Below are 23518 nucleotides of genomic sequence, written 5' to 3'. Positions count from 1 at the left end.
GATAATATTCTTTACATTAAGTGATTTTAATTTATCAATATATGACAACAGTTCATTTTGTCCTACATTTCCCCTTCTCCCAAAAAGCAATATTATGGTTGTGTTACTTGTATAGTTTCCACACAGCACTTTGTTTAAAATGTTAACAGGGGTGGCTCCGGGCATACAATAATTAGTTACAGTTTTGCTGGAGGACTGATATAATTTAGTGCCAATATTTTTCCCTATATCATCACTAAATAACAAAATTTCACTTTTATTTCTAAAGTTCACTTTTTCTATGAAACTGTCACTCGGTACACTAGGCTCACATGATAACAATGGTGGTTCAGCATTTGTCTCATTAAAATGACACTGGCAATTGTTGGTCAAAGACAGAAAGCGTTGTTCATTGTATTGAGACAGCAGCAGAACCTCATTCATGGCCGATATGTGCTCCCCTATTTGTTGCTGGGCACAACTGTATTTATCAGTCATCTCTTCAAGAGAATTATGAAGACTTGCTATCCTTGAATTCAATGCAAGAATGTCAGCTTCATATTTATTTTTTACAGAATCAACCTCACTTGAAAACATTTTACATTGATTAATTATATTTCTATATTTTTTTGTTAAATTTATGTGATTCTTGTAAATATTATCTCCTTTTATTAATCTTTTGGTTTTTTTAATGAATTTATGCAATTTAATATATTTCTTTAATTTATTTTTGCTGTTACAATTGAATTGAGTTGGTGTATGTGATACAGAGTCATCACCAGTGAAATCAATTGTTGTAGTGGATCCGATACAGTCTTTACCATTATTTAAAATAACCAGTTCTTCATACAGACTTTGAGTATGAGTAGATTCTAATTTATTAATTTTAAGTTTGAGCTGTTCAATTGTTTTGTATAAACACTCTCAATGCCAGAGGTTATTTTTATGTTTATTTAATCATTATCAATTAGAAAAAATGAGTGAAGATGTCAACGATATAATGGTTCTGATGTGGAGGAGTGATAGTGTTTCTCCAACCTAAAGAGACGATTCTGACCACTGACCGACTGTGACTAAGGTTCGTAGGCACATATGTATACGCTACACTAATATAAGTAACTTTTTTCAGTTAGTTTTTGTAAAATATGTCCATATCAGTGTTTATAAAAGATAATGATTAAATGTACATAATTATATTTATGTCTAAGATGTGTTCATGCGAATTATAGCTTCTTGTTTAATATCTCCAAAACTCCGCAAAACTCTACAGCCTTATCTATAAATAAAAAAAAACCTATAATTCACTGAGATATTCGATATATAAACATTACCGTAAATACAGATAGCTAATTCGAAAATCTAAGATTAAGACGATTCGGCAAAATAAATATTCGATTTCAGCGTAAGTCGTTTATCAAGATTCCATTCTTACCCATTTGAGCCGCTAAGCCTTATACAAATATTCCCGTACCCACGTAGGGAAAAGCGGGTGGGGAAAAGGGGGTGGAAAAACATAGCCGTTTTCACGCTATATTGTTTCTTCAACGTATTTTGTACCGTACACGCTTTTTTAACGATCGAAGTAAGTTTTAATGGCTTTTAACAACTCTTTTGAAAGCTTTTCGGTTCACTTGGTATAATTCACTTTTGTAAGAAAGTAACAGTGTTGTAATTAAGATTCATAAAGTTTTAGTTATGTAACAACTGTGTGTCTATTATAGTTCCTATGTCTTATATTAAAATACAATATTTATATATTTATTTATGATTAATCGTATATCCATATTATAAAATATAACACGTAGACAATACCAAGCCAAAACCGAATACATTACTAGTAAATTTATAGATAAAAAAACTAAAATCTATAAATAATAACTTATTTTAAATAAACAACTACCTAAATTGTTACCACTGCATAATAAAGTCATGTTCTTTCCGGTTTTTTAAATCTCACACACTCTTTGGTTAGAAAATGTCGACATCTTCATAAATTCTATTGTAAAATCCGAAACATAATAATCGGGAACTGTTGATTTTAAGCGACCTCGTAATTGCTAAAAGATGATTTTACTATTCAATTTACTTATTTTTAATGTTAAATTAATAATAATATATTTCATTTCAGTAAACTTTAGAAACATTTTCTGCGGCGGTATCGAATTATCCTTTTTCTGGATTTTTTAAATAAATATATATATATATCGACCTATCCGTAGAACAGAGTTCCATCTGCAGGATTGATAGTTTTCAGTAGAGGCTAGAGAAGTTGTTGACTTGTGTAATTCTTAAACAGTGAGACTTGAGATTTTGATTTTTTGGTATGATATGACAGCACCCCAGCCTAGTTAAATGCTATGTAGTGTATATTTCTTATCCTCTTATTTCACGAGATAGTGAGTTTTATATAAACATAGGACGTTTTATGGCGGAAGAGCGGGTGCCCGTAGTGAACATTGTACGTTTTTTTACGGAGATGTATGAAATAAGTGACGTTCTATATTAACATGGGTATTTTTTTGTTGGAATTACCCATCCCTTATGAGTCCTATGTAAATAAACATCTTAAATTTTTTAAACATAATGTTCGCCATATGATCCCATGTAACTAAATAAAAATTAAGAATATTATTAAAAATAGTTTATTAGTTATAAAATCTTAAAATAGATATGTTAACTATTAGAAGGCACCACTTCGAACATAGTCTAAAACTACAGATAGGTACATAGAATAGGAAAATTACAGGAGACACGTATGGAGAAATTTAAACTTCGCATTAGTTATATAATCAACAATATTATGTTCAAACAAACATACTTAATAACAATAAAATTTTACAATAAATAAAAATAAATAAATAAATATAGCTAAGACTATTTTTTTTGGCGCAAAAGTTAAAACTTAAATGGCATTTCGTATCACAGACACTGTCCCCTTCATTTTGAGTGTGTCCTTTCTGTAAGAAGCAGTGTATTATGCATTTATTGAACTTTTCTGCTGCGTAAACGTACATTGAAAATACAAAGCGGTTACGATTTTGGCCAGCATTGTCAATTGTCTGACCAATAGCGAAACTCTTTGACCCACGGTCAACATTAGCCTGAATAAAATCTAAGAGACAACTCCTGATCTCATTTGAGTCACGTTTTGCCACAGATTCATCCCAAATATAGCAAACGGCCTTCCTTTTACCCATGCCAAAAACTGTGAAGTTAAATGAAGAAAACTTTCTGTTATAGTAAAATAAGTTTATATTGCCATGAGGACGCTGCAATACATTTTAAAAATCAAACACAGCAGCAACCATGTTTCCATTTGACTCCTCAGCGTCTTTCTTATCTTGGCCTTTTAAGTTCCTTTCGATCTTCTTATTAGTCTGGTGCTGTTGAAAAGTTTCTTTTTCTTGGTCTGTTGGATTATTTTTCAATCGAAAAACGTGACATTCGTCGCACTAATCCCTTTTGGAAATATGAAAAGCTAGATTGAAGTTTAAGTTGACAATGTCACGATGTTGGCGTTTCTTTGTAGCCTTAGAGATGAATTTCTCGGGTTCGAACCATTCAAGATACAATTTGAACATTTTGGCGATACTTGTCTCCTTGTAGGTAGAGCTTTTGGCTATTCTTGCGTATTCGATACGATGGACGATGGACTGGGACATTTGTCCCAGTTGCTTAATGAAAAAAGTTGCTGAATCGCTTGCATGTGACCATGTTCGGGCAAATGCCTACAATGCAAATGCGACCATGGTCACAAACACTTTGTTTCATTGCGTCATCTATAACAATCTTATGATTATCGTGGCGACTCCGTCTTTCCTCTTCTAAAATAGCACTTTCATCGTACTTCTTCCATGCATTTTTTTATCTCATATTTATCTCGACAAGAGTATTAATAAGCAATGTTTGGCATACTTCGATTTCTCGCAGTAAGATTCGCTAGAACCTGTGATCAGCGCCAGATAATAGTTAAAAGTATGCTTTCTATTACTAGGAGTGTCTTGACTCAGGCATCTTTTCTTCTTCATTTTATCGGAATATTTGATGATGAAATTCCACTGCTTGATATCCCAGTTGGCAAAATTTTGTGAAACATACCTAAGTTCTTAAGGCATTTGCGTTTAAGGTCTGTCCATTCTTTTGGGCACCTCTTACGTTTTCTAGTCGTTTTAGGATTCACGGTGGGATAGCTTACGTGCGAAGAAGGTGAATTCGTGGTGCTAAAAGACGATGAAAAAATTACAGATAATAAGTCTGCATTATTAGGGCAGAATGAGCTATTGCAAATCGAATGAATATAAGTAGGAGATGGCATAGAAGTTGGCAGTTCTCGAAACTAGAAGGCACTTGCAAAGAAAATGTGCTAGGTTGATTTCTGTAAGCATCTTTGGCAGACGGATCAGACACATTGGGTATGAAGCTATCACAAGTAATATCTTCGGTCAGGTAATATCTTCATGCAGAACTTCTTCCCATATATCAGCTAGTTCTTGCCTGATTTTTTTTTCACCGGAGGGCAAAGGTGAGCTCTGTTGTCTAATGTCGTTGTCATCAGCGTTCAGAGCTGTAGTATAAAAAATACTGTATAGTATTATTATAGCTATTCATAAAACATTATAAATAAATTAAGTTAACAGACCGTAAATAAAAAATCGTTATAATATTATTATTTAACGATTTTTTTAAATGAACAACGTCCTAACTGATGACATTATCCCAGTAACAACGTCCTATCTTAATATCAAACCAAGAAATCATATTACAGATTACGCAGAAAAACGTCTTAAATTCATATGATACGCTTAAAATACCAAAAATGTTCATATAAAATCGTCCTTATGTTTCATAAGACTTCTCCTTTTTACTATTTATTATTATAGAAAAAATGAATACTCTGTGACTTAGCATTATGTCAATTGCTTTTTCGCATGATTTTCGCACGACAAATGCTTTTCTATACCTCTCCGGCAAGAAACGTCCTAAATTAAAATCAATCACCCACAATGCTTTACTGAGTCAAAAATGCAATATTAAAGCAATACAGATATGATGTTTGTTAATATAAGAATTTATTAGTGTGTATCGCGAAATAATACAGCTGAAATCGTCAATATACCAGTAATTACACTTTTTTTCGAAAATTTGAAAATGGTGCACTAAGTTCCGGCCTTTCTGCATCAGTTTTTTGTAGCATATCTAATATTTTCTTTGAACGTGACATCTTTAAAAATATGTGTTTACATGCAAAGCAGTTAATTTATTTTGTACATCAAAACAAAAAAAAATCTGAGCGCATAACACAAATACACCCTCTCTCCACCGAACAACGGCCGGAGTGACAAGCGGACGGGGCGTCTGCGCAGCCGTCGCTTACCGCGTGCCGTCGCTTGATCACGTCGTGCGTTTTTATACGGAATTAATGTCAGATAGTACGTTATTCGATTCTATATCTCCGAAACTAAACAAGATACGAAAATTTTAAAAACGCACGTCTGTAGAGTTCGTATTCCTTATCTCGTTTAGCCATTAAACTCATTTTTGCTCAATGATCACATCGGACTCTGTTCTACGGATAGGTCGATATATTTAAATTCATATTAGTTTTTATAATAAAACTAAGCGTTCTATTATTTAGAGTAAGTTAAATTATTGCATCAATACGAGAGTATTGTTAATAAATTCGGTATCGGTTGTTGTGTTAAAGAAAACTCTTCTTTAACTGCCTTTATACCTTTAAAATATGATCATGTATAAAGGTTTCTTTACTTCCATACTACGAAAATGTGGAATTACAATTTATGAGTTTGGAAATAACTATAGGGCTCAATTTGGCTTCAAGTGTGTGATGATAGCTAACATTTGGTTTACGTTTCTAATTATTTACTGAAATATTTAAACACAAACTCAAACTTCAAATAACTTTATAAGTAAACAAGTACATTTATGAACGTCAACGGAAAAAGTCACTTTGAATCTAAATTTACATTTACTAACAGTCAAAGGCGCTAGAGTGGACGCCAAGAAGTACTGGAAAGAAACTCTCCGCCACTCTTTTGAATCGCTAATTTATGTCACAGAGATTTTTTAAACAAATGAATCCCAAGGATTTGGAAAATTTAAATATCCGTCAAATTAATAATGAGCTTTATTGATTAATTTACGTTTGAATTTATTCAGTAATCATTTGTAGTTATGTTTCGAGTAATTGGTGAATTTTTTTAAACCAGTTTATGTTTTTTTGTACATACAACAAGGCTTCAAGTATATATTGACCAGATAGTGTCATAATCTTAATTTTGTAAACTTACAGTTAGTTACACTTGTAAATTGACTAATTTTAGGTAACATAACTCGAAGCAAGATCTCAAAGAGATTAAATAACCGTTTAAAATATATATTCGAGTTATTTGCTGAGTTTCGTTATAATGTCAAGAGTAATAAAAAGGCATTCTTCGGCTCATATTTTAATTTAGTTCTGAAAACACTCTGCCTGAGATTTAGTTTAATTTACTGCGAAATGAGAATTTTATACGAACTCGTTTATTGCATTTAATTAAAGTACCGGAAGAAATTATGCCTCAAGATGATTCCACCTTGATTTCATAACCTTTTTTAATTCAATTCAAAATAATTTATTCATGTAGGTAACTTAATGTACACTTATGAAAGTCAAAATATACTTTAAATGATTCTAATTTTACATTTACTGTCAGTTCTCACATCAAGGGCGTAGAACGGAAGAGAAGAACTGGCAATAAACTCTGCCACTCTTTCGCCATGTTTTAATTTTAATATTTTTGATACTATGTACTAGCTGTCCCCATAAACTTCGTTTCTCCTTAATGCCTAGTCTGCCTTTTTTGTTGGTACACTGTGTATCAGACTGAATTGTTAGTTTAATATATTAACTGAAACGTACATCAAAGTTTATTGACCTGATACGGTCCGGTTTAAAATAAGTCGTTACTAACTAAAAGCGGTTCAAAGGTAAATTATTCGTTGTTTAGCAGCTTACTTTACATAGGGTAGTCACGGGTTACCTTTTTATGGAATATCAATAAAATTTGTGGATAAATAAAAGGACTGTTTTTCGTTTGGATCACTAGATTGCAAAAGGTTTCACTTAAAGTTATCGTATTTTAAAACACCAAACAATCGTTTATAGATGATAATGAATTTTATGACGCTGCAGCATGATGAAATGTGCATGTGCATGCGTTAACAAAAAAAATTACTGAAATAATTTGCTACAAGTCTAGATTACATCCAAATTTTAAGTAATATATACTAAACTGTCCCACGGTGTTGATTACGTCTAGTGTGTCTAATTTGACACCATATTTATGACTAAACAGGCGTATAAACAAAAATAATTACCAAACAGTATTAAAAGTTAGAATAGAAGAAAGACTTGAAGTTTGGATTAAGCGGGTAAGAGTAGAAATGAATGGTGAAATGATGATAGCCTCAAATTATGTTAAGTGTCCGCCCATGGACACTATTAATGCTTAATAGGCCGGAATGTACTTGCGAGTCATTTAAGCATTATGAAAGGACCCTAAGTTTCCGAAATTGGGAAACACTGGAATGGGCAGCTGGTTCCACATAGCAATGATGCGCGGCAAAACTACCTAACGATAGTAACTCTGCAGGTATTCATTCGAATAAATCCTCTGAACGCTCCCCCCACATCTCTTTTTTTTTTTTTTTTTTTTTTAGAACAGGGGGCAAACGGGCAGGAGGCTCACCTGATGTTAAGTGATACCGCCGCCCATGGACACCCTCAATGCCAGAGGGCTCGCGAGTGCGTTGCCGGCCTTTTAAGAATTGGTACGCTCTTTTCTTGAAGGACCCTAAGTCGAATTGGTTCGGAAATACTTCAGTTGGCAGCTGGTTCCACAGAGTGGTGGTGCGCGGCAAAAACTGCCTGGAAAAACGCGCAGTTGTGGAACGGCGGACGTCGAGGTGATACGGGTGGAATTTCGTATTCTGCCTCGACGTCCGATGATGAAACTCAGCTGCAGGTATTAATCCGAACAACTCCTCTGAACACTCTCCATGGTAAATGCGGTAGAAGATGCAGAGAGACCCCACATCTCTACGCAACGCCAAAGGATCAAGCCGCTTGGAGAGATTTTGGTCGTCAACGATTCGAACCGCTCTTCGTTGAATACGGTCAAGTGGAAGAAGCTGGTACTGGGGAGCACCCGCCCAAAGGTGGGAACAGTACTCCATGTGGGGCCGAATTTGCGCTTTATATAGTTGCAAGCGGTGGCCCGGAGTGAAGTACCGTCTCGCCCTGCTGAGCACACCGAGCTTTTTGGAGGCTAATTTTGCCTTTCCCTCCAAGTGACCGCGAAACTGAACGTCGTTCGATATGTCAACGCCAAGTATTCCAATGCTGGCTGTGGCTTTAAGGAGAGTGTTTTCGAAAAGAGGAGTAGCGACAAAGGGTGTTTTTTTAGCGGAAAACGCGCAAACTTGTGTCTTTTTGGGGTTAAATTGGACTAGGTTTAGTCTGCCCCAGTCAGAGACTCCACGTAGTAGGGTTTCTACTTCAGACACAAGTTTGTTCCGGTACTCATCGACATCTGCCCGAGAAATACTTGCCCGGCCAGTGTAAAGAGTGTCCCCAGTGCTGTCATCCGCATAGCAGTGAATGTTGCTAAGTTGCAACATATCATTGATATGCAGAAGAAACAGGGTCGGGGATAAAACACAGCCTTGTGGGACCCCAGCGTTCACGGGTTTAAGGTCGGAACATGCTCCGTCGATGACGACCTTGATGCTCCGATCGGCCAGAAAGCTGGAGATCCAATCGCATAATTTCTCGGGAAGCCCATAGGCTGGAAGCTTTGAGAGCAGTGCTCTGTGCCACACCCGATCGAAGGCTTTCGCTATGTCCAAACTAACCGCTAGAGCCTCCCCCTTGGACTCAATTGCCTCCGCCCATCTATGCGTAAGGTATACAAGAAGGTCACCAGCCGAACGACCACGACGAAAGCCGTACTGAGAGTCACTTATCAGCTGGTGGCCCTCCAGATACTCCAGGAGCTGGCAATTAATAATGGATTCCATTATTTTGGAGAACAAGGAGGTTATCGCTATTGGGCGATAGTTGGACGGATCGGAGCGATCGCCTTTTTTAGGGATCGGATGTATCGATGCGATCTTCCAGCACTCCGGGACAGTGCCAAGCGAGTACAGGTACCGGAAAAGGCGCGTTAAGACCGGAGCCAACTCAGGAGCACAAGTACGCAGCACAATTGGAGGAATACCATCCGGCCCGCTCGACTTATGTATGTCCAAGGAAGATAATGCTTTACGGACAGCACGTTGCCGGAATGTAACTTCCGGCATCGAAGAATCACACCGTGAAATGCTCGGTGGTGATCTCCCTCGGTCATCCAAAGTCGAGTTGGACGCGAAGAGACAGCCTAAAAGGTCGGCCTTCTCCTTCGCAGTGTGGGCCAGCGAGTCATCCTCCCTGTGCAATGGTGGAATGGAGGGCTGACAAAAATTCCCTTGGACAGCTTTGGCTAGAGACCAGAAGGCTCGAGTCCCCGAAGGGAGTTGGGCCAATCTCTCGCCAAATCTGGTAATGTGCTCTGACTTTGCTTTAGTGATTTCCCGTTTGAAGGACCTGGAGGCTGAGTTATATGCTTTTTTGAGTTCGCTGGTATTAGCATCACGAGATTTCGCCGCTTCTGCCCATGCCTTAAAGCATTCTCGCTTTCGACGCGAGGCTGTCTTGCAAGAACGCTTAAACCAGGGCTGAGACTTGCCACCGATCGGCACCGTAGAAAAAGGAATAAAGAGTTCCATTCCCTGCAGAACCACTTCGGCGACAGAGGCAGCGACGGAATCTGGAGCTTCAGACGAAAAGCAAATAGGCCCCCAAGGGTAGGACGCAAAGAAAGACCGCATCCCGTCCCAATCTGCTGACTTGTAGTGCCAAATACGGCGAAAACCCAAAAAGCGCGACCGCGAAGGGCGCGTAGATGGCACAGTACTCCGGACCACACAATGATCCGATGAACCCAATGGCGGGTCAACGGAGACTTGATAGTTCTCCGGATGCGAAGTCAGCAGAAGGTCCAACAAAGAGGGTTTATGACCGTCCACATCTGGTATTCGCGTAATCGCAGGGACCATTTGTGTCAGGTCGTAGGCTAAAGCAAAGTCGTGAAAGGATCTTCCCGCGTGATCGGTGGTTTCAGAGCCGAGCCAATCGGCATGGTGGGCGTTAAAATCGCCAAGTATCACGATTTCGGCGGTAGGAACCCTTTCAAGCAGGGAATCTGTAGCCATTTGGATGTGCTCGATGAGTCGGTCAGTTTCGTCATTTCCGCTATGGGACCTATACAGGCACGCATAGAATCGCGGATGGTCATCGCAGTCTACGCGGAGCCAGAGGTTAGATAGGTCCCTTCCTTCAAGCGTCCCGAGGCGACGAGAACAGATATCCTCTCTGACGTACACGCAAACTCCCGCCCGCGGCACAAATGAATGTTCCAATTTGTACCCCGGGTAGGAGAGGTAAGAAGTATCAGCCGGGGAGGATATCTGAGTCTCAGTGAGGAAGAATAAGGCCGGCTTCGCAGATTCAAGGTGAAAGTGAACCGCGCTTAGGTTTGAGTTGAGCCCCCTAACATTGGTGAAGTCCACTGCGAGCGTGGAAGGGGTTGCCTTCGGCGAATTCTTCCGTTTGCCCCGAGATCGAAACCTAAAACTAGAACTGGATGTTTTGTTTAGAGCGCAGTTTTTGCCCACCCCAGAATACGAAGGGCAGCCTGTGCATCCACCACCGGATACTGATTGTTCCGATGATGGACGCCCAGAGGGGGATTCTCCACGTGTGGTACCCCCCTGGGGTAATCTTTCTTTAAACTGCACCGTCATACTCTGGGGAAGGGGGGGGGGATGGGCTCCGGGAGTCTCACTCACCGAACGAAACGCGAGTACAATAAGATAAACCTATTGCATCACTTCACGCCGGTTTTCTGTGAGACAGTGGTACTGCCCCGGTCGTGCCTGCCCATTTGGCTGAAGCCCGAAAGCAACAGCATGGCACTCCCACTAGGAAAAATAATCTCTATGCAACGCTAAGGAGTCAAGCCGCTGTACATCATCGTGTCACGTATCTCTGATTGGATTTGATTATGTAAATAAATCACAATTAAACGAGACGTTCGTTTTACCTTTTACTATAAATATATTTTAGATTTTATAAATTCACCAGCCATTTTCTCATTGTGAATGGCCGGTGGAGTTAATAATTCTGCTGTTTATTGTATACTACCTTCTAGTTGAGTAATAAAAATGAACGTGGCACGTGACAGCCCTAGGGTGAACGTACGACCCGACTTCGTGTTGAAATGATATTTTGCAAAGAATAATGAAAAAAGTTTCATGACGTGGTATTAGACGGGTGCTCAACTATATTGGTTAATACTTCGCGTGATCGTTACACGAAGAATATATAATCCCTCCTACCTTTAATATATTAATTAAAATTTGAAAAGTACGATACAAATAATATAAGAATTGACCAATTCAAATGACTAATATGTGTAAAATGTAAAATTCCTTTAGGGACAAACTTGCGCGCCAGTGTATGGTAGTATATGAGAACTAACGATTGTAGCACTTTACACATTTTTGTACCATATGCTTGCAAAAAATATTAAAATTATAAAAAAAATTATTATATGCAACGGTCGGTCGCTAGCAAGCGATCTCTTACATTACCCTAGTAAGGAAATTAGATATTTGAGCTCTCTTTTTCGTCACCACACTTAAGGCGCACAGGTCAATATGATCCTAATGTACAATGACAACAAACAACAACAAAAACAAAGATTCAACACGAAGAAAAGCATCTATTATTTAGAATTTTTAAACTTTAAAGTATTTATACTTTATGTTGTAACTTACCTGATAACCAAGTGCCGTTAAATTGCTTATAATGGTCCGTGAGAACATCGGCAAGAGTAGGCCGTCTTCCGCGCCCCCTTCCATCGTCTCCTGTGGGGGTGAGGAGTGCTATGCTAAACACTATCAATCCGAGCACAGCCGCTATCACCAACAGCGCTATGAGAATGCCTCGCCAGTTGCGTTGTGTGGGAGTGGCGGCTGCTAATTCCTAGAACAAAAAGTTAAAATTGTTAAATACAATAATTGTTTCGTATGAAATAAAATATAGACATATATCGAGCTGCGGCAAAGTGTAACTACCGCTTATCAGAGACATCAGACCAACTATCGTTACACCACTGTTTTTTGTATAAAGTGTTCCAAATGCTTAGTGTAATATAATATGTATATGCCTTTGTAATCAAATTTAGAAGGCTTGAATGTGAACTGAATATTGCTGCTATAGTCGAGTATTTCATTTTTTTTTATATCAAAACGGGCAGAAGGCTCACCTGATGTTAATTGATACTGCCGCCCATGGACACTCTTCTGACACTTAATGTCAGAGGGCTGGGCAGTAAGTTTCCGGCCTCTAAGCCTTTTAATATTATCATGATTATAGTAAACTAAAAAAATTATTGAATTTAATTTTTTTTTAATTTAATAACGATCGTAAAGAAAGGCGAAGACTCTGCTGCAACTGTCAGGAATTGGTGACGGTTACAAAGCGAGAGAAGTTTTACGATTGGCAGTCATGACACATTTTGGTTTGCAAGACCAAAGTAGATTAATCGAACATTTTAAGGAACTTGGAACTCTAATGTCGAATTGTCTGACATTTTTAATTTTAAAATTGTTATTGGTAATAATAGCTAATAATTTAGTTTCTATTTAATCAATTGTTTTAGATTAAAATATTAATCACAGTTTTATTCATATGAACTTTCAGTTAATTTTAACCAGCAGTAAATTGCTTGTGATACGGAATCACAATGGCCGAGCTAGATTGAAAGGGTTTAAGTTAATTGCCACACAGGGAAATAACGGCAACAAAATTGTTGTTTGTGAAAATTCAGTTTTTCTTGCATAATATCATCACTACACTAATTAATTATTATTTTTACTTAGCATAATAATCTAGTGAGATTCGTTTAATCAGTCATTTTTATTTTTTTAGAATTAATCATTATATTATCAAAAAAATTTCAACGCAAACAAAACGAAACGATCAGTAAAAATAAAATTATCAATTTTAAGAGGTAATAAAATCCGCGAAATATCATTCTTAATCTCCATATTACAGCTGTCTAGACTAAATACAATGTTCGTACGAATTTGATATTTTTTTTATAATACTCACTAACCCGTTTTTGTTCACATTAAATATTGTATTATGAATAATATACTAATAATATAATTTATAATATATTAATTATTTATATTGATCGGTATCTTTAATAACAATATTTTTAATAATATTTATCTGATTGAAGTTCCTTGATGACGATTCATTTACATCGTGTTTATGAATCGCATTAACGACTTAGTTGACTAAAATGGCACATAAATCGAGTGGGAGATAACAATTCAAATCATTGATTACTCTTAAGAAAGAAAAAAATAAGTATTTATGATATTGAAATAATCAGCTGTTGCTACTTTCAATGAACTAGCTTGTTAACAATAAGGCCCACAAAAAAGAAAACAACTTCGATTTAAGAAATTAAATATGATATCACTATACGGAGATACCGGAGATCTTAAGCCGGTGTTACCTTCTTATATAAATTGCTAAATAATCAAATCCAGAGCAGTGACCTCCAACAGGACGGTAATATTATCATCCCTTACTGATTCCCAAGGTTGAAAATCAGCAAAGCTTTCCAAATTCCATCTGCTGTGTTTGTGATGATTGTTTACCTAATCCGCTGTTTAGGTGGTCATAAATTTTTCTGCTTCACAAAAAATTCTGGTATTTTTAATTCATCTTGTATATATTTTAATAGAATTTCCATTTTGTAAGGATTTATGTTTACCAAAATTGTCTTACATTTTAAATGAAAGAGTTTTTACCATATAACGTAGATATAGTATTATGTATGATGTGGTAAACTTGAATAAATAAAGACAATAAAATAGCTTGTTTAGATTCAATGTTAGACCGTGAACTTATTGGTATATTTAAAGCACAATAAATAAATTAGAACTTGCTCTTACGTATTAAATGTCGTTCCTAAATTACGTTGCAAAATAAAGATAAAACAAAACAAAACATTCACGTTGAATACTAAATATAATCTACGCCATTTTGCTGAGGCTTCCATGAAAGCCTCAAACGAGTTAAGTGCCTCTCTTATTTGATTAATGGGTTTGGGGAGTTCATTAATAAATGAATACGGCTTTTAATGATTCAAAGTAAACGCTCAATCATCAGCTCATTATACATATTATAGCCACTGGAATCCATTTGCTGAGTGCCTCGTAAAAATAAACATGTATATTTAAAGGTGTGAGAAAAGTTTTCAAAGAGTTGTTAGACAAGTGGATGTTATGTGGTCTCTAGGAGCAGTGTTTCTGCCCTCTGGTTTGAAGATTGCGATTTTTACTGAAAAATTTAATTGTTTTTAAATGATGTTATAAACAATATGTCCTAGTTATCTAAGCTGCTTCATTTCAAACACAAGTACGCATATGTCGTTGAGATAGGACTGTGAAAAATTTTCGCTACGTAGAAAACTGTCCATGGTCTGCTGAAGCAAGGTCTGGCTGGTATGAAGTGAACTTATTACTTTTTGCAGATTAGTCATCATATATCTTTGATGCAAATGAATCGATATTGTCTATTTATTATGTTTTTTCAGTAGTCCAACGAAGATTTTTTGTCATTTATTGCTATCTTTATATTATGTTCAATAATGTATAAATGCGTGTAAAATTAAAATTCTATGAAAAGAAATGTATCCTTTCAAGAAATTTTTTTGGGTGTTCGATACGTCTTGTCAGAAAGTTTGGCATGCGATTATGTGACAATATTTATTGTACCGCGAAAACTTTGTCGTAAATTATTCATCCATCACAATGTTTGAAATATTAGAAGGAAGGAGGGATGGAGGAAGATTTGTCCTCGTTGTTGAAAATAAGCTTTTTTCGTCCTGTTATCTTATTATGCGTAGAGGCGTTTTTTCAATAATCGTTTAATTATTTTAAGGTTAATGTGCAGATTTTGGTATGAGATCTTATACTCTACAAGATTGAACCTGATTTTTTTTAGATAAGATTATATCAGTATTATACGACGATGGACGGAATCGATGGACAACTTCAAGAATAAGAAAAAAAAACAAGGACTAACAAAGAAAAATGGTTTAAGGATGTAATAGAGTGGTGGCCGAGAAACGGGAAAAGAAAGGATGGAGAAGTTTGCCAAGGATAGATAGACGTGAGGCCTTTGTCGATAGGTAACCTGACCAAAGTGGTTGTTAATAAACTTATTATTTTGCTAAGTGAATTGGATTTAAGAATACTACCATGTTACAAGAATAGCAATAACTTAGTTAAAATAGGTCATAATCTTAGCTAATAATAGGCTTTTATTAGCTAAGATTATGGTTCTTTTAAACAGACCATAATTGCAAATAATTAACGATTTTATTCGTTACTTTATTGTGATTAGTGCAGGTAAAGAAAGGCCAGTTACTCTGAGGAGTGTCTATGTTGTCCTTGTTTGTAAATAACAAACAACAACCTTGCTTATTCCTATTCGCACGAAACATTCTTCATTTACCTAATGAAACTTAAACGACAACTATTAATGTGATGATTTTATTTCTACTGAGTGGTAAACTGAGAAAACCGGAATTTAAATATTATTAGAGAAGCAATACGTATATTGCTGTTAGATATTATACATATTTATTTTAAAAGCCCGGGAGCTATCGATCGTCGCAACCGGCTGTTGGGGTGTAGGGGTGCAGGGGAGGGGAGGTCTAATAATAGGATCTCATTGTTATCGTGATAAAGGACAGCGAATAGAAATTATCTAAGAAGACTCTGTTAACATTTGTGCCAGTCAATTTCTGTTGGTTTTAGTAGAATTTATTTTTGAATATATTTGAATAAAATGTATGTGATTTTTAAACAAGACGCAGTGACAGCACATAAACATCACATGTAATAGTAACTAAGATTTTACAAATTTAATAGAAAAGAGTCGTTTCATTATTAAAACTTCAACAGCAAAAGCAACAAAGACAAATAATTCAAATGATTAAAAAATGTATTTAATCAATAAAGAAAAGAAATAATTTTTCTGTCGCCTTGAACGTTGTGTCACTAGTTAGATTAGCAATTTAATCTTTCCGGCTTAGCACACCGACACCGGAATCCACTGCAGCACCGAATGGCTTTGCAAACGATTAAACTTCTCTATGGCTCAGTGGTTAACGGAATAAAGATCTAAAACTTTATTTATATAAGGATAAAAGAAAACCGAATATACGAGAAAACTTTTACGGTAAATATTTTATCTAGAATCCAAGGAACTTATCATTTAATTCTCACATATTTTTCTAAAGCTGGATGGTTATCTTTGAAACATTTGCAAGTAATAACAAAAGTTAGATAAAGTTAGAAGCTTTGTTACAAGCCACTATTAGTCAAGGTCCTATCTGCTATGTAACTAGCTGCAAACCGGCTTTGAGACCGAGTTTCATATTCTTTTTAATTAGGCAATTACTTACAACTTTTCTCTCGTAACTATTCTAGTAGCCTGTGGAACAAGAGCAATTTTTAAGTCGTACAATTAGTATAGAAGTTATTATAACATTATGTGTGTTTAAACAATTATTCGTGTTCAAAGATATCGTGAAATTACATAAAAATCCTTTAATGGTCTGGCCCTTAAAATTCTGTATCTGTTTCATAATCATTTGTCAATCTAATACGCAAGTAGGTGATCATCATGTGCCTGACATACGCCGTCGACTTTGGGTTTAAGATGGCCGGTTTCTCACGATGTTTTTATTCATTTACGAGCTGGGTATAGAATCTACGATAGGGGATGAGAGTCGCAGGCTGATCCCACTAGGCCAACATTGTTCAGTGGTCGTAAATAGGAATTTTATTGTCTAATTAACATATACGCCAAGAATAAATAATTTGATGATATCTGGTTCTCCTGTGAACTTCTAGCAAAACCCTTATGGCAGAGTAAAATAAATTAATGAAAACATACAACCTGAGGTCAAAAGAGAGTTCTGATTCTATGACTTATTAATAATACTATCTGTAATATAGTTAAAATTCAATAAAATTATATATTATAGTATACCTATGTAAATTACAATTTGATACATTAAACCTAAGTGAACAAGATGGAATAGATTTGTAAAATATCCATTTTTTGAGGAAAGGAATCTGAATTTCTTCGAAATCAAGTTATTTGAGTCTTAAAATACAGAACTTACTATTATAAATAATTTTATACATGACATAAGATCTAATAGTATATATCTAAAATAAATAGCAAAAGAGGTAACGCCCGTCAGCCGGTTAATACCGGATATATCTGGAGTAATTGTCGTCCGGGCCCGGCGGGAGACGCCAATCCTATTAGGTAAACGAAGTCCCTTTTAGGAAAGTGGAGATTTTGATACTCCTCTGGTGCCTTAGCTCAGCAACAGAGAAGGCTGATCGCGTGCCTGATGCTATAGCTATTGCTCATTGGGGTATTTTATAAAAAAAAAATTATACATTTATTTATTTATAAAAGCTTACCCACGCGCGGCATACTGGCACATCGGTAAAAGAACAATAGAATTCAGTTTTATTATGACAAGCATTTTTACGCTAACATAACATACATGACCGATTGTAAAAATAAATTAAACAAAACAATTTAACTATGAAAACTAAACGAAAATCGATTTTAAAGTATCAAGGGAGCAACTATGAATATCCACAGTTGGTTTGTTTATCAGAATGCTCTTCTGGACATCGGTGAGTTTTGACCTGAATGGGCTTTCCTTAAAGGAGGGACAAATGTTATGATGGTGATGAGGGGAGGGTACACGAAATTTCAATTTTGTTAAAAGGTTGGGCAATCGACGTGATTGTTAAATATCTTTAATGCAAATGATGTATCAATTATTTTTCTACGATTTTTTTGACATGCCACTGGAGAAATGCAAATGCACACAGTACTCTTTTTGTTAAGTCGTAACATATGCCAACATAATGCGGCCTTCTATTGAGGAGACTATTGTATATAATATATACAATCATTTAACTTAGCTACTAAGATCAGTGCATATACAATCCTAACGAACGCTTAAAATAAACAAATCATATTAAAACGATATTGAATTGTGAATAAAGTAAACATTACTGTATTGTTTAGTCATTGTTATATGATTTTCAGATAAATATTTGATGGATTCAATTGTATTGGACTGGCACCCGGTGGTTGAATTAATAGTAAAGTGACCGATGCAATTTAAAGGTTAATTAAAAACTATTGAAGCATCGAGGATTATACTATGTCTATATATCTTTAAAGAGTTTCGAAATTGTAAATCTAAGCAGTTAGTCTAACAGTAAATAACCCATCGAAAAGATAATGTTAAAACTTTTCTCGTGTTCCTCATAAAGAATTCACAATAAATATAAAAACTCTTTTCAGACTCTAACTTCGAAAGAGAAAAATAAACCGATGTTTTCCTTTATGAGAAAGTTCTTTGGCGAAATGATGTTGCTGCATCTAAGTGCATGCTCGTAAAAATATCATAAACTGCACAAATTGCCCGGATTTCAGTGACAGTTCGTAGTATAAAAGTGCACAACGACCCGGGCAGATCCGGATAATTTGATGGGTTTTTAGCTTGGATAACCCCATTTTTGTGACGAAGGATGATTCACGTGTTTTCAAAAAGGAATTCAGTAAATGTATATATACGTAAAACAACATTTAGTGTCGTTATCTTAAAATTCTTTAAGTTAGCGAATGTAACGCTTTGATAAAACATCTAACCTAAAACAAACAAATATAAACACAAAAATCATTAAAAATGCCGATAAACTTCGGGAATACATATACAGACGTATACTTAGTCGACTTCGAATCTAAGACACACAAGTAAAGTGTTTATTAACTATACCTACTCAATAATTTGGCATTCTATTTCAGTAGACGGCAGATTCTTAGGATAAATAGGTAAGATATGGAGGGAAATGCCTGAAGTTACTCCATGCTTGTATGTACGAAAATATTCGGTTTATGCAATGTAAATAAATATGATAAGGTTTCCGGAGCTTTTGATCGATATGCAAGCGCATGATATTTTGAGACGGGAATATTTTAAAATAAAATTTCGCTCAAATAATTTAGGTTTTAAAGCTATTGTATGTTCTTCATATCCAAAGAATCTACAGTAATTTTATTTTCGAAAAGTTTGTAGGCATGAGGGTAATTTATTGAAGTCAATACGATGATGTGCAGTGTTTCAGAGAGAGTGAGAAAGGGAGATTGAGAAAATAATACACGCTATTGGTTGATGTATTCGTTTAGTAGATACATATTAGAACTTTAGATATAAATTCTGTCTGAATATTATACAGTGTGTAAACAGTGTGAATAAATATAAATAATATACAAATACATGGAGTGATCATTTACTGGTACATGATTACTAGTACTATACTGATACATCTATTGGGGCTTTTAGTAATAATTAATTTACAAAGAAGTTTCACTTCTGACATATGTAATTTGTGCGCACGCACTTAATTTCTGTATAGTTCATAGTCTGGACAAGCTGGTACAGGTAGGGACGAGTGGTGGCAGGAAAACTTGTGTTCGTAGCAAGTCTAGTATATCTGTTAGAGCTTTTCAATACAGGTTCGTCCTACAGTTATGAAGACTCCGCAGAATGGTATTCCTTTCTGCGAAAGTTAAATTTGTTTGTTTAGTTGTATATGGTTTCGAATTACCTATTCTCAGATGAAGCAATTCACCACCAAAATATGGATCGATATCTCCAATATTAAATACTATACAGCAATAATTGATAGTTTAAAATTTTCACAAAGAACGTATAATTTTAATGACACAATCTGCTAGCGTTAAGTACGGTTTATTTTACAAGGTATTAAATAAAAGCAGTTATGAACAGTTAAACTTTTAATTACCCGTAAAATGCACTCACAGTGATTAATATAACTTTATATTAAAGGCTTTCAACATTAAAGTCATAAATTGTATTAAGTATGCTTTGTTTATACTTTAATAGTGATCGAAGTTTAAGTATATTACAGATTAAAAAAAAACTTCTATCAAAATATTAACCCATCAACTGTAAAGAGTTAATTCTATATATATATAAATATCTTTTGAAAACTGTTATGTTTTCTGTACATTATGTCGGAGTAGTGTTGACCAGAAGTGTGCGATTCTCATCTCTGAGGTGGAAGGTTCGATCCCCAGCTGTGCACCAATGGACGTACTTTCTATGTGCGCAATTAACATTCGCTCGAACGGTGAATGAAAACATCGTGAAGAAACCAGCTTGCCTTAAACCAAGTATATGTATCAGTGTGTGTCAGGCATAGGAGGCTGATCACCTACTAGAAGAAACAACGACTTGAATGAAACAGAAATCTGTGGCACATACCTAAAAAAGGTCGTACCGCCACTGATTTATTTAATAATACGTTGTTGATGCAAACAAAATGTTAAAAGCTAACTTAGTTTTGCGATTTGTATTACGTTTGTATTTGTTTCGAAGTCACGATGCGATGACTAAAAAACTTCAGTGTCTCCATGTTTTCAGTTAGTTAATTAATCATTATATTTTCTATATAGAAATTGATACCAATTATAGTATATGCTGAATTCTGACATAAACTTTTTTCATATAATTACTAGCTGACCCGGCTGACATCGTTCCGCCTTACAGTCTATTAATATCGTTGTTACTTTTCTTATTTTAGGATTTCATTATGGTAATAACATTAATACAACTTTTTTTGGCAAATATTTTTTATTGCTTGCCATTACGAAAGAATGGCAGTTTTACACATTACGCAGGATCAAAGCCATGCCACCTCATATTGATTGCATTAGTAAAATTAATTTATTGTTATTAGATAACTTATTCGATATTTTATTACTTATTCTGCTAATCGGAGCGGAGAAGAATTAACCAAAATAAGAGATAATTAATATCGGTCCAGCCGATCTCGAGCTATAAGTGGTGTAACTTACCTTACAACACGACTTTGTGTGTTAAAAAAAAAATATTTTGGAACATAACATCATCATGGTATCACTTATTCCACGTCATTAAATTCGAACCTGTTGGCATCCCTACTCATCGGCAAAGAAGACAGAGGGTGTTGGCCAAGAGAAAAAGCGGGCGTAAAAAACTCTCGGTACTCTTTTCAAAAAAAAGCAAATCATCAAACAATTCTACAAAATTTAAAACATATATAGCAAATTAATTAGAAGTAGCCTGCCCAGCATTAGTCCCAGTTACCTTACTTGTAACACGACCTTGTTTTATATACTAAAAATAGATATTATATTAATTTAGTTGTAAACTCAAATATAAGAATCTTTCCTTTTACTTAGATTTGGTTCCCTTGGAATGGAGACTCTAGGGCCACGTTCAAGTGCGCAGGGGCTAATTAAAGTTTGCGGGAGGTAAGTAGGTAAATTGTAAATACTGTATATTTCATTGTTATGATTACTAATACTAAAAAAAAAACAAATATTATTAAGAAAAACAAAAAGTATCGTCTTAAATTTTGAACCAGCTCTGTGTACATTTTGGATTTGAACTTTTTTGGACGTTAACCAAATCTTTTAATATTGTCATATACGCAATTTATTTGTGCAACGGCGACTATCAACCCGCCAGACAGCGCAATAAACTTGATTTGTGGCTTAGGGATAATTGCTTATACGCCATATTGCCTGCTTAGTTTTGGATTCATGATAAATTGTAAGGCCTAATGTACCCTGCATGTTGCACCACGATACGTTTATTGCCAGTTCTTCTCTTCCGTTCTACGCCCTTGATTTGAGAACTGGCAGTAAATGGAAAATTAGAATCATGTAAAGTATATTTTGACTTTCATAAATGTACATAATGTTACCTATATGAATAAATGATTTTTGATTGATTGATAAATGTAAAAAATGTTATACCTTGGCTATCAAACTATTTAATCACCTTTATAGAAGATATATATCACAGCCGTGTAATGCTTTTAATAAGGGAAAGATGATTATATTTTTAAAGGCAAGGTTATATAAATTTGATTTGTTACGTTATCCGTGTTACGAAGTTTAGTCAAAAAAATCTTCTTTTCTATCTAATCTACCAACTCGGTACCTTTGAAATTCAACGTATGTTACAAATAAAATAAGGCTTGGATGTTTCTATTGACTTTGTTAACAATTTAAGAACGGTTATGCCAGCCTCCAGTTATCACATGTGTACTTATTCTAAAATTATTAAAAACATTCCAAACAACTTTTTTTTATATACGTAGAACAAAGGGAAAACTGGCAATAGGGTCATCTGAAGCTAAGTGATACCGCCGCCCATGGACACTCAATGCCAGAGGGCTCGCGAGAGCGTTGTCGACCTGTTCATAACTTAGAATATAACAAGCTGTTAGTGGTATTGACTACTACTTAAATTTAACATTCACTTTACCGTAGTTCTGTTGCGGCATTAGATCAAAGGCATTAAGATTTATTCGTAAAAAAAAGTCCAACGTTACATTCTCCGTTTGTCGTCGGTTAAAAAAATAACAATCCAATGCTAAGCCGACTTAATGTAAGTGAAATTTATTGAATTGAGTTGTTAAGCGGATAAAAGCATTGTTAGACAATTTCCGTTGAAAAATCAACGAACTGCTGAACAATTATAAGCTAGTATTTTCAATTAAAATATTGTGCTTGTTACAATTACTTAATATTTTCGTATAATTAATATGCTTCCATTATTGTGTGCTTTATGGACAATTTGTTCTAGATTGATTAAGTATTTTAGATCTTCATATTTTAGCGATACTCACACTTTTATTGTATTTAATTGTATAAGGCAAATAAATTATTATTATTAATGATAAAAGCTCTCTAAATAACGTTTAAAATAACACAGAAAATAACCTCGTCTACACGTGTTTATTTTACTGTGATTGTTAAAAATACTTCACAATATTACACAGGTTGAAAATAATTAATTCACAATTTTATATGAAGAAGACATATCAGTGATTTAGTTAAGAAATACAGATTATTATTATTATTATTAGTTAACTTCTGTTCTAATAATTTGTCACATTTAAAGCAGCAGTAAAGAGGTCAAACAAATGTCATGCGGCGAAATTTTCTTGTTGAGAACTGCACTGTCTTTTTCGACTTTACGATCACCTATCACGTATCACGTTCAGCCAGCTGGAGACAGACGAGGCAAGAAACCTTTCTTCTAAAATATAGCGCTAAAATCTGCGAGCTTTTCGCAACTTTTAATAACGGAATATTTCAAACAAAAGTTTCACTACACTAAAGAAAAGAGAATAAGACTTTTATCGATAATATAACTATTTTTAAACT

At 35.1% G+C, this 23518-nt stretch overlaps 1 protein-coding gene across 2 annotated transcripts in view; it reads right to left on the bottom strand.

Moving 5' to 3' along the window:
• Positions 1–23518, bottom strand: part of LOC110994106 (inactive dipeptidyl peptidase 10) — a 229690-nt gene that overhangs the window by 27395 nt on the left and 178777 nt on the right. For both annotated transcript variants that reach the window (XM_045632689.1, XM_045632688.1), the window contains exon 3: positions 11917–12124. In XM_045632689.1, coding sequence (XP_045488645.1) covers positions 11917–12124 — 208 coding nt within the window. The remainder of the gene's footprint in view (positions 1–11916; positions 12125–23518) is intronic.

Source organism: Pieris rapae, chromosome 20 (genome assembly GCF_905147795.1).
Source record: "Pieris rapae chromosome 20, ilPieRapa1.1, whole genome shotgun sequence".
NCBI classification, from domain to species: domain Eukaryota; kingdom Metazoa; phylum Arthropoda; class Insecta; order Lepidoptera; family Pieridae; genus Pieris; species Pieris rapae.
Note: the sequence above shows the minus strand (reverse complement) of the source record. Positions and strands in the feature narration are given on the sequence as shown.